Below are 13,334 nucleotides of genomic sequence, written 5' to 3' on the forward strand. Positions count from 1 at the left end.
TTTTCCCTCTTCCCATTTTAGCAACCATGGCAGCTTGCTATCTAGGGTTACGCCAAGCAGTTTTGTCTCCGCAACTTGCTCAATCGACATATTGTTTCAGACTGGTCTCATAGACTAGACATAACATAATAAGCGTAAATCTGGGACACTGAAATTAGTATGATATAGTATGTTACGTTATCAACTTTCCTACTACTTACTACTTTGCAACTACTTAGCATGTTACCTAAACCTTCCCCTAACCCTGACCTTAATCCTTTAACCTAACTCCTAACTTTAATCCTAACCTTAACCCTTTTATCTAACCCTTGAATGAACCCTAACCTTAACCCTTTTAGCTAACCCTTCCCCTAACCCTTTTAGCTAACCCTTCCCCTAAACCTAACCTTAACCCTTTAACCTAACTCCTAACTTTAACCCTAACCTTAACCCCTAACCCCTAGAGCTAGCTAACATTAGTGTTAGCCACCTAGCCACATAGCTAACATATCATACGTTTAGCAAATTCATAAAATATTTTACGTTTTGCAAATTCGTAACATAATGTACGATTTGCAATTCGTAACATATTGTCCGAATTGCAACTCATAGCATATCATATGAAATGGATTATGGACATCCACAAATTAATACATACCATACAAAATGTAAAATATCATACTAAATGGATATCTCGGAGTTACGTACAGAATAATGTGAAATTCTCTATTGTATTATTCAGTAATAGATCTTGATGAGGTTTAGGGTTGAGTGGTGAGTGATTTGTCCCCAAAAAGTTATTATTTTAGTGTTTGAGATATTTAACACCAGCCTATTGCTAGCTACCCATTCTAAAACTGACTGGAGCTCTATTTTAAGAGTGTCAGTTATTTATTTTACTATCGTAGCTGACATGTATAAGGTTGAGTCGTCAGCGTACATAGACACACAGGCTTTATTCAAGGTCAGGAGAAGGTCATTATAAAAACTGAAAACAATAATGGCCCAAGCTGGCTGCCCTGCAGTACACCACACTCAAAATAATTTGCATTAGAGAGGTTTCCATGAAAGAAAACCCATTGTGTTCTATTAGATAGGTAACCCTCATTCCATGATAAGGCAGAGGATGTAAATTTATAACACCTATGCACTGAAATCTAACAAAAAAGCTGCACTGAAATCTAACACGATTATTTATATATTTTTGCTAAGCACCGGTAACAGGCTGATTGGTCGGCTGTTTGAACCATTAAAGGGTACTATTCTTGGGCAACGGTATGACCTTTGCCTCCCTCCAGGCCTGAAGGCACACAGCGTCTTCTAGGCTTAAATTGAAGATGTGGCAAACAGGAGTCGCAATGTATTCCGCTACCAAGCAATTTACCATCCATGTTGTCGGGCCCCGTGTGGCTCAGTTGGTAGAGCATGGCGCTTGCAACGCCAGGGTTGTGGGTTCGATTCCCACGGGGGGCCAGTACAAAATATATATATATATATATGAATGTAAGTACTTGTAAGTCGCTCTGGATAAGAGCGTCTGCTAAATGACTTAAATGTAAATGTTGGTACAAGGTGGCTTGTCCTTATTTAAAGATAGAAGAAAAATCCCCGCTTCCACACCAACTTTGCGGAACTCAAAGCTACAGTGCTTATCTTTCATTATTTGGTCCGTTATGCATGAATATGAAGGCTCAGCTTTTGTTGTTTGCTAATCTTGTCAACAAAAAAAGTATTAAGGTGGTTGGCAATTTAGAAGGGTTTTGTTACGAACAAGCCATATTTTTTTGGCCTAGAATTTCATTTAAAGTACTTCAGAGCTTTTTACTATCATTCTTTATATAATTTATCTTTATTCCATGGTATAGTTTCTTCTTATTTTTGTTAAGTTTAGTGACGTGATTTCTCAGTTTACTGTATGTTTGCCAAACTGCTGTGTTGTCAGACTTATTTGCTATTCCCTTTGCCTCATCCCTCTCAGCCATACAGTTGTTCAATTCATCATCTATCCATGGGGATTTTTCAGCTATAGCAGTCAGTTTCTTGATTTATTGTCATGTGTTCTTTCTACAGACTCTCACACCAACCCACAACACACCACCCCACTGCAGAATGAGTGTTTTACAGACAGACCAGTAGATGGCTCTTTCTCTTCCCTTGGAGTGAATTCTAACTAAGGATACCTAATGTCTCATAGGCCTATACCATTGTTCTGGCTGAAATATATTTGAATGAGAAATAGATTACATTTTTCAACTGTTTGAGAAATAATTTGATTGAAGCATCCTTTCTCATGTAATGCACTACTCCAGTTGTTGTAGCCTACACAGTATGTGAAGCCAATTTGTTTTTTTTATTTTTTTTACTTTTATTTAACCTTTATTTAGCCAATGTGGGTTGGGAGTATCCAATGATATGTTTTTGATTTATTGTAATGGAATATCTCTCTGTAAAGCTGGTTAGTGTGTTTTGCTACATCATATCTATAAATATTTGAACAGCAGCCATGTTGCATTTCGGGATGTTATTTTTCAACTTAATTTGCTGAAGAGTGTTCTGTATGTTTAAACAAAGAAAAACTTTAATACTGCTCACATAATTTCCTTAGAGAATCATGATTAGTTTTGTCCTTTCAGGGATAAGCATTAGAGGAAAGGGCCCTCCTCAGAGAATAGTCTGAACTCAATATATGAAAGCAGAAATTGTCTAAATGTCACATTTGGTTGTATGTTATATAGGTCAAAATAGTGTTGATTGTTTGGTATGCCTGACAAGATTTCCCTTATGGTATTGTGTCAAATTAAAGGATGAAAAATGTTGAAGAAACACAAAGATGATAACAACATTGTTTTTTAGGTCAACTATAAGAGAGGAGACACCAGAACAACTGACAGCCGAGTGCATAACGTGTGTGTGTGGCCTATTGCGAAGGTGGTGCAAGGGAATATAGAAATATAGTCCTTTTTTCCCCCTTATCATCCCAATGATTTGGTTGCGTAACTGTCAGGTAGGCTAGGTTATAAAAATTATGAGCACGTTGCTTTATTTTTCCTCCACATAAGCATCCAATCAAAGTACATCCTCCCCCATCTCAAGTAGACTACAATTACGTGATGGGTGACGTTACAAAATGCGGAGGAGGGAGCTGGGCAGGGACCACTTGGACCAAAGAGGACTCGACGTGATTTAATTTCAACGCAGAAACAACGGATTCAGTAGGCAGTGGACCCGGGCGTCTTGCCGAAGCCAAGCCCATTGTCTGCTTTTGACAGAGCAGCCAAGGAAAACCGTTCGATTAAATCACTAAAAGGGAGCGGATAGCCACGAAAAGGAGTATCTAGTAGTAGGTAGGCATTGCGGTTTGTGATTTACAGAAAAGGGCAGGACACGGCCAAATCGCTTAGTACATAGCTTATAACGGAAAATGAACCACATCAAGTTTTAATAATATGAGTAAGAACCGCGTTGTGTTGCAATTGGCGACCAATTGATGCGTCTGTGCCGTCGTTTTCAGACCACTAGTTCCCGCGGACTCCTTTTGATCACATCATTTTGAAATTGTTACATCGGGTCTATTCATTTATTTTCCTATATTAAAGAGTTACTTGTTCAAACCAAGATGAATTTCCAATCCGGGTCGGTGTCCGGTATCTCGCAGCAGTCCCAACCGGCCATGTCCACCCCAGGCACGGTCCCAGCGCCCGTTCCGGTACCAGTACCCCAGTCCATCCCGTCCCAGTTCGGATCAGGATCATCCGGAGGCTCAGGGCAGGGTCAGTTCGGTTCGGGAACAGTATCGGGCCAGGCTTCCCAGGCCGGCCAACAAGGCAACCAGCAGTTTGTTTTGTCCAACTCGGCAGCCATCCGGGCTGAGATCCATCGGTTCGAATCGGTCCACCCGAACATTTACTCAATCTACGACCTGATCGAACGCATTGATGACCTAGCCCTCCAGAACCAGATCCGAGAACATGTGATCTCTATTGAAGGTGAGCAGAAGGGGAAAGCATATATTGTGGTTCACAGCAATTGTCACAAGTACTCGCAGTCACCCCTAGTATTGTCGGTCATCTCCATGATGGGCAATAGCAACATTGTCGCCATGGAGGTAGCCTACAACTCTTTGTTTGGTGACAACAGTCTCACGTTCTGATACAGGCAGATACATGATTATATCTGGATTTGATATGCCTGATTTCTCTCTTGTCATTAGTGGTGAATATAAAAATGTTGCTCCTGAACCAGAACAGTGTTGAACCACCATTTCCTTTGCATTGATTTTTTATTGCTTCTCAGCACAACACAGAATATGCCTTAGTTGTGACATATAGTAGGCCTACACAGAGACATAGATGTCACAATGGACACAATTCCAAGTCACCAAACAACACTTGCAGAATGAGAATAACAACAAAAACATATATGCATGGATACTTGCTGTACATTGCAATCTGAGTTCAATAGCCTACAGATTTGCGTAATGATGCCTCACTGCCAGCAACACACACTAATTCTCTCAAATACAGGGCAGTATCCTGCATAACAGTAAGGGCACCTATTTCTTAGCATGCCACTCAAACCATTATACTCCACATCACCTGTGATATAGGGGTTTTGATTCTGTCCAACACTATAAACTGTGCTGAGACCTGTAGGGATTATGACAACTCATTTACACAAAGATCTAATGCACGTTTCCACCACCACTCTATCCATTTTCTAAATGTTTGAATTAGTCTCAATTGGCTTAAATCTTTATTTGGATTTAGAAACTAATTTGCACGCTCATGTTTAAGGATTTAAGATAAAGAGCTGGCCTTAGTGGCGGCAAAGGCTTATGCTAACAACAAGTGTTAACTAACGTATTTTGTTTATTGCATAGGAGACAAGTAGCCAGAGTTCAAATCAGAGGGACTGGTTGTGTGTGTGTTTGTGTGTGGTAATAGTACCTGTAACATGAATCATTATGCATTGAAAGGACCTACATAGGTCAAGGGTCAAAGTCATTGTTAAAAATAAGAGGAACTGTGAACAAACCTATGATTCGGACCAGGCCCAAATCCCTGACACTCTGAGGATGAACAGGCGGCATTATAGAGGCTGGCATGCGGGATACCTGATGAGACTACAGTATCAGGCAAAAGTTTGGACACACTTACTCATTCCAGGGTTTGTTTTTCTTTATTTTTTACTATTTTCTACATTGTATAATAGTAGTGAAGACATGAAATAAAAAAACTATTTAAAAAAACAAACAAATCCAAATATATTATGTATTTTAAATTCTTCAAAGTAGCCACCCTTTGCCTTGATGACAGCTTTGCACACTCTTGGCATTCTCTCAACCAGCTTCACCTGGAATGCTTTTCCAACAGCCTTGAAGGAGTTCCCACATATGCTGAGCACTTGTTGGCTGCTTTTCCTTCACTCTGCGGTCCAACTCATCCCAACCATCTCAATTGGGTTGAGGTCGGGTGATTGTGGAAGCCAGGTCATCTGATACAGCACTCCATCACTCTCCTTCTTGGTGAAATAGCCCTAACACAGCCTGGAGGTGTGTTGGGTCATTGTCCTGTTGAAAAACAAATGATAGTCCCACTAAGCGCAAACAAGATGGGATGGCATATTGCTGCAGAATGCTGTGGTAGACATGCTGGTTAAGTGTGCCTTGAATTCTAAATAAATCACTGACAGTGTCACCAGCAAAGCACACCCACACCATCACACCTCCTCCATTCTTCACGGTGGGAACCACACATGCGGCGATCATCCGTTCACCTACTCTGTGTCTCACAAAGACACGGCGGTTGGAACCAAAAATCTCACATTTGGACACATCAGACCAAATTCAAATTTCCACCAGTCTAATGTCCATTGCTCATGTTTCTTGGCCCAAGCAAGTCTCTTCTTCTTATTGGTGTCCTTTAGTAGTGGTGTCTTTGCAGCAATTCGACCATGAATGCCTGATTCACATAGTCTCCTTTGAACAGCTGATGTGTCCGTTTAATTGAATTTTGTGAAGCATTTTTTGGGGCTGCAATTTCTGAGTCTGGTAACTCTAATGAACTTATTCTCTGCAGCAGAGGTAACTCTGTGTCTTCCTTTCCTGTGGCGGTCCTCATGAGAGCCAGTTTCATCATATTTCTGGTTTTTATTGATGGTTTATGCGACTGCTCTTGAAGAAACTTTGACTGACCTTCATGTCTTAAAGTAATGATGTACTGTCGTTTCTCTTTGCTTATTTGAGCTGTTCTTTCCATAATATGGCACTTGGTATTTTATCAAATAGGGCTAACTTCTGTATAACACCCCTACCATGTCACAGCAGAACTGATTGGCTCAAACGCATTAAGAAGGAAAGAAATTCCACACATTAACTTTTAACAATGCACACCTTTTAATTGAAATGCATCCCAGGTGACTACCTCATGAAGCTGGCTGAGAGAATGTCAAGAGTGCGCAAAGCTGTCATCAAGGCAAAGGGTGGCTACTTTGATGAATCTCAAATATAAAATACATTTTTATTTATTTAACACCTTTTTGGTTACTTCATGATTCCATATGTGTTATTTCATAGTTTTGATGTCTTCACTATTATTCTACAATGTATAAAATGAAGAAAAACCCTTGAATGAGTAGGTGTGTCAACATTTTACTGGTACTGTACATATCCCAACTAGATTAGATTACAGTCAACATGCTCACTGAGCTAAAGGCTCGAGCTGCCGCTTTCAAGGAATGGGACACTAATATGGGCGCTTATAAGAAATCCCGCTAAGCTCTCTGATGAACCATCAAACAGGCAAAGCGTCTATTCAGGACCAAGATGAAATCCTACTGCACTGTTGCTGACGCTCGTCGGATGTGGCAGGGATTGCAAACTATCACAGATTACAAAGGGAAACCCAGCCGCGAGCCTACCAGATGAGCTAAATTACTTCTATGCTAAATTCAAGGCAAGCAACACTGAACCATGTATGAGAGCACCAGCTGTTCCGGAGGACCTTGTCATCACACTTTCTATGTAAGTAAGACCTTTAAACAGGTTGACATTCACAAGGCCGCAGGGCCAGATGGATTACCATGACATGTACTCGGAGCATTTGCTGGCAAGTGTCTTCACTGACATTTTCGAACTCTCCCAGACCGCCTAAAATACCTACATGTTTCAAGCAGACGACCATAGTCCCTGTGCCCAAGAATGCCAAGGTAACCTGTTAAATGACTATTGCCCTGTAGCACTCAAATTTGTAGCCATGAAATGTTTTGAAAGACTGGTCATTGCTCACCTCAACACAGTCATCCCAGACATCCTGGACCCACTCCAATTCACATACCGCACCAACAGATCCACAGATGACGCAATCTCTATTGCACTCCACATTGCCCTTTACCACCTGGATGAAATTAATACCTACGTGAGAATGCTGTTCATTGACTACAGCTCAGAGTTCAACACCACAGTGCCCTCAAGTATCATCACTAAATTAAGGACCCTGATATTAAACACCCACCTCTGTAACTGGATTCTGGACTTCCTGACAGGCCGCCCCCAGGTGGTGAGGGTAGGCAACAATACATTCGCCGTGCTGACCTTCAACACGATGGCCTCTCAGGGGTGTGTGCTTAGTCCCTTCCTGTACTCTCTGTTCACCACGACTGCGTGACTGCAGACGACTCCAACACCATCATTTAAGTTTGCTGACGACACAATGTTGGTAGGCCTGATCTCCGATGACGATGAGACGCCCTACAGGGAGGAGGTCAGAGACCTGGCAGTGTGGTGCCAGTACAACAACCTCTGCCTCAACGTCAGCAAGACAAAGGAGCTAATCGTGGACTACAGGAAACTGACTGCCGAGCACGCCCCGATTCATGTCGACGGGGCTGTAGTGGAGTGGGCCGAGAGCTTCAAGTTCCTCTGTGTCCACATCGCTAAGGACCTCTCATGGTCCAAATACACCAACATAGTCGTGAAGAGGGCACGACAACCCCTCTGCCCCCTCAGGAGGCTGAAAAGATTTGGCATGGGCCCTCAGATCCTCAAGTTCTACAGCTGCACCATTGAGAGCATCTTGACTGGCTTCATCAACCCTTGGTATGGCAACAGCTTGGCATCCGACCGCAATACGCTATAGAGAGTAGTGTGTACTGCCCAGTACATCACTGGGGCAAAGCTCCCTGCCATCCAGGCGCTCTATACCAGGCAGTGTCAGAAGGCCCTAAAAATGGTCAGACTCCACACGCCCAAGTCATAGACTGTTCTATCGTACGGCAAGCGCTAAGGCTGCTGAACAGCTTCTACCATCAAGCCATAAGACTGCTGAACAGTAAATCAAATGGCTATTCAAACTGTTTGCATTAACTCCCTTTTTTTGCACTGACTTTCTTGCACTGACTCTATGCACACTCAGTAGTCTCTACTGACACATACTACACTGACACTTCAACATGCACGCGCACACACACACACATACACACACTATAAACGCTCACACTGCATATTGACACCACAGACACTCTTTCACACACGCTGCTGCTACTATTGTTATCTATCCTGATTGGCTAGTCACTTTTACCCCTAACTACATCAAATCAAATCCAATTTTATTTGTCACATGTGCCAAATACAACAGATAAAATCAAATCAAAGTTTATTTGTCACGTGTGCCGAATACAACAGGTGTAGGTAGACCTTACAGTGAAATGCTTACTTACAGGCTCTAACCAATAGTGCAAAAAAGGTATTAGGTGAACAATAGGTAAGTAAAGAAATAAAACAACAGTAAAAAGACAGGCTATATACAGTAGCGAGGCTATAAAAGTAGCGAGGCTACATACAGACACCGTAGTATGTACATGAATGTATAGTTAAAGTGACTATGCATATATGATGAACAGAGTAGCAACAGCATAAAAAGAGGGGTTGGGGGGTGGCACACAATGCAAATAGTCCGAGTAGCCATTTGATTACCTGTTCAGGAGTCTTATGGCTTGGGGATAAAAACTGTTGAGAAGCCTTTTTGTTCTAGACTTGGCACTCTGGTACCGCTTGACATGCGGTAATAGAGAGAACAGTCTATGACTGGGGTGGCTGGGGTCTTTGACCATTTTTAGGGCCTTCCTCTGTCACCGCCTGGTGTAGAGGTCCTGGATGGCAGGCAGCTTAGCCCCAGTGATGTACTGGGTCGTACGCACTACCCTCTGTAGAGCCTTGCAGTCAGAGGCCGAGCAATTGCCGTACCAGGCAGTGATGCAACCAGTCAGGATGCTCTCGATGTTGCAGCTGTAGAACCTTTTGAGGATCTCAGGACCCATGCCAAATGTTTTTTAGTTTCCTGAGGGGGAATAGGCTTTGTCGTGGCCTCTTCACGACTGTCTTGGTGTGTTTGGACCATTCTAGTTTGTTGTTGATGTGGACACCAAGGAACTTGAAGCTCTCAACCTGCTCCACTACAGCCCTGTCGATGAGAATGGGGGCATGCTCGGTCCTCCTTTTCCTGTAGTCCACAATCATCTCCATGGTCTTGGTTACGTTGAGGGATAGGTTGTTATTCTGGCAGCACCCGGTCAGGTCTCTGACCTCCCTATAGGCTGTCTCGTCGTTGTCGGTGATCAGGCCTACCACTGTTGTGTTGTCTGAAAACTTCATGATGGTGTTGGAGTCGTGCCTGGCCATGCAGTCGTGGGTGAACAGGGAGTACAGGAGGGTACTGAGCACGCACCCATGTGGAGCTCCAGTGTTGAGGATCAGCGTGGCAGATGTGTTGCTACCTACCCTCACCACCTGGGGGCCGCCCGTCAGGAAGTCCAGGGTCCAGTTGCAGAGGGAGGTGTTTAGTCCCAGGATCCTTAGCTTAGTGATGAGCTTTGAGGGTACTATGGTGTTGAAAGGTGTCGACCTTACAGTGAAATGCTTACTTACAAGCCCTTAACCAACATTGCAGTTTTAAGAAAATACCATAAAAAAAGTAAGATGTACATACATGTACATATTACCTCAGCTACTTCGTACCCCCAGCACATTGACTCGGTACCAGTACTCCTTGTATACAGCCTCATTTGTTATTTTGTGTTACTATTTCCTTTTTTTGTGTGTGGGAATGTTCTTACTTTTTAACTCTGCATTGTTGGGAAAGGGCTCGTAAGTAAACATTTCAGGGTAAAGTCTACACCTGTTGTATTTGGCGCATGTGACATACAATTTGATTTGATGTGGAACTCTTGTGTTGTGTGACCATGAGAAAGCCACAGGTTCACTTTCACCGAGAAAGAATTTCCCCATGACTCAGACAGTGCAGCATATCAATACATTGGAACAAACGCTATTATTCACAGGTATAAACTTATCAACAAAGCAGTAAGAGAACAGGTAGAATCAATTGGGTTGTTTGACAGAAATCAATATCTGTACCATTATGCTAGACTTGCTAGAGTGACACTTACTGTTGTATGGTTTTGATTACTATTGAGTAGAGCTGCAGTTATATTAGATTTGAACTTTGGATTGGACTGGGTACGCTGTGTATTGTCACTAACCATAACCTTGTTTCAATCGGATTCAACCTCCAAGTTACATGGACAAACACTTCTTTATTCCCTCTTTAAATGTCAATTACCTCATTTTTCTTGAGAAACTGATCAACTTCTTCACAGTGGCGGTTCAGTAGCAACTGTACTCAGTCGTGAGCCACTAGTGTATGAGACGTGTTCCCTTGGCGTGGGTGTAACCGGTGTGAAATGGCAAGCTAGTTAGCAGTGCGGGCTAGTAGCATTTCAATCGGTGAAGTCACTCGCTCAGACCTGGAAGTAGTTGTTTCCCTTGCTCTGCAAGGGCCGCGGCTTGTGTGGAGCGATGGGTAACGATGCTTCATGACTGACTGACTTGTCGGCATGTTCAGAGGGCCCCTAGTTCGAGGGGCAAGGAGAGGGATGGAAATAACACTGTTACATTGATGCCGTTGACTCAGATTGCTGAAGTTTTGCCTGCCCAGCTGCTGGGGTTGCTGTGGAGAAGGTCAAAGGGGGGTGAGTGTAACCAATGTGAAATGGCTAGCTAGTTAGCGGTGCGCGTTAGTAGCGTTTCAATCGGTATGTCACTCTCGCTTAGACCTTGAAGTAGTTGTTTCCCTTACTTTTGTGGCACGATAGGTAATTATGCTTTGTGGGAGGCAGTTGTTGATGTTTTTAGAGGGTCCCTGGTTCGAGCCCAGGTTGGGGCAAGGAGAGGGACTGAAGCAACTCTCTTACATTGGTATATGATGAGATATAACGACCGGTGCCACGTACCATCATAACATTCACCTTGGTTGACACAGCAGTGTTGTTTCAGTGAATGGGGTTGGTCCTCTACTACTTGTCATGGATGTGTCAAGATAAAACCTGTGACTTGTGAAGTCACAGCTTGGGTAGTGCCTCCTTTTAGGCTTTGAGGAATAGCACCGACTTGGTTTGATGCAAGTGGTTACATAATTTTGTCAATGAAAGCAAGGCTTTATGCAATGGCTTGATAGGGTAACACTAGATCCTTTTATGTCGCCCTCTTAAAAAATGCAGCATATTTGTTTTAATGAGATTGAACAGTTTTCTGGTTCACTGCCTAATCGTAGTGTGTGACACAAATTAGTATCTATTATTTTCCTTCTAAAACCTGATAGTTTTTAGCATCTTCAATTATACAAAAAAGTTATTTGTTTTGAGCTGAAAGCCAGTTAATAGTGTGTTTGTCTACCTTTATGACAACGTCGAATGCCCCAAGAACAATGCACGTCTATGATTACTTTTGTCAGCAAGCTCCCCATTTTAAGACGCATTCATCTTTGACATACCATGTGTTTTAGCATTCTAATGTACCCTGCAGTGCTGTACTGTCCCCATTGCAGAAATCTTTAACAGGAGACATTAGTGTAGTTGACAGAATTCACCTGTACTGTAGAACTACACATTCTCCTTCAATCTTGCATCATTACTGAGTCTCTGTTGCTTAGAAACCGCTGGCTCTCATGCCTTCATTTGAAAGTACAAGAGAGAATAAAAATTCTACCACCCTCAGAAAAATGCAGCCTCCTTTTTAACATGTCTTCTTTGTGAATTGAGGTTTTCACCTAGTGGAAAACACCATTAAATAATTCTAAGGAGACCGATCGTACGGAGTAGTAATAGTACTAGGTGATGTTTCTCTTGTCACCACTCCCTTTGCAGTAGTGGTTGATATTCCATGCACTAGTTGGTCTCAGTGAGCAAATTTACTGCAATCACAAGAACCGAGACAAAGGTGCAGCAGGAGATCGCGTTGACTTTTTTTGCGATCAAAGTTTGTTATTGGTTTAGCAAATACAGTATAACCAAGACTTTTCACCATCATACAAACAATGTAGTGTACAAAACACGGTTTAAAATGACCCTTAGCTAATATGAATGTTTAATCTTGTTTGTTTGCAGATCAGTTTGATATAACAGACAAACCATTATTGCAACATTTTCTGGTACTGAGGAAGATGATAAGCTATGAATGTGCGTTTTTGAGAAGTGTGTAATACATGTATAGAAGCATGTTAAGGGGAAGAACACAATGTGCGTTCTACTAGAAGCCTCTGTCAAAGATTCCATAGATTTAGGTGGAACACTTAACATTACCCTCTCCAACCTGCTCCAACCTCCAACCTGTGTATGTTTGTGTGTCTTTCAGAGGGGTTAGGATCAAAGCAGAAGATGAATTTGGCTCAGTTTGTTTGTCATGTATAATAACCAATATGACCAATGGCTCATTGTCCCTGGCAGTAATACAGAAGGGCCAGAGAGATAATCATGTGCGGTAGACTGTTACCTAAATCTAAAAAGAAGCTGAATCTGATCAGTCGGTCATTAAAATATCCTCTGTTTGTCTTCTGGGCTTTGTTTCTTATCCAATTAGAAGAAGAGATGACTTATTCATTGTTTAATGTATCTTTAATGAACTGATTGTTATGCGTACTATGCTAATATACAGCTGATAATCATCAGGCAAGATATGATATTACATCCCCTCTGTATAATTGATTTGTTTAAAAGAAAGGGGACACCGACCAGAGTTAAGACTTTATCTCAGGTGTGAATGAGGTTTTTCTAGGTCAAAGGCTGGGAAGAGAGGCTTGTTATTTTTGAAACTGTAGTATCATTCACACCTCGTAACCTCAATGGAATTACCGGTAGGCAGGATTTTAATCAGGGTACGCTTGCTTTAGAAAGGAAAAAGCACTTTTGTGTTAGCTGTGAAAAGTGTGAAAGTAACATCCAGATCGTTGAGATACAGAAGCAGCTCCTCACAGATTGTTATCTCTAATGTGATTTTGGTGTTATTTTTAGACAGTCATTCCAAC

The 13,334-nt window shown here is 42.2% G+C and overlaps 1 protein-coding gene and 1 non-coding gene across 2 annotated transcripts in view; both read left to right on the forward strand.

The window, feature by feature from the left end:
* Nucleotides 1-1,377: 1,377 nt before the first annotated feature.
* trnaa-ugc (transfer RNA alanine (anticodon UGC)) lies at nucleotides 1,378-1,453 on the forward strand. Its single transcript has one exon. It is a non-coding gene; the product is annotated as a tRNA-Ala (tRNA).
* A 1,611-nt stretch (nucleotides 1,454-3,064) lies between these two features.
* Nucleotides 3,065-13,334, forward strand: part of LOC129824156 (arf-GAP with GTPase, ANK repeat and PH domain-containing protein 3-like) — a 225,527-nt gene continuing 215,257 nt past the window's right edge. Inside the window, exon 1 of the mRNA XM_055883570.1 lies at nucleotides 3,065-3,965. Within this exon, the coding sequence (XP_055739545.1) occupies nucleotides 3,596-3,965 (370 nt within the window). The 5' untranslated portion in view covers nucleotides 3,065-3,595. The remainder of the gene's footprint in view (nucleotides 3,966-13,334) is intronic.

This window comes from Salvelinus fontinalis, chromosome 26 (assembly GCF_029448725.1).
Source record: "Salvelinus fontinalis isolate EN_2023a chromosome 26, ASM2944872v1, whole genome shotgun sequence".
NCBI classification, from domain to species: Eukaryota; Metazoa; Chordata; class Actinopteri; order Salmoniformes; family Salmonidae; genus Salvelinus; species Salvelinus fontinalis.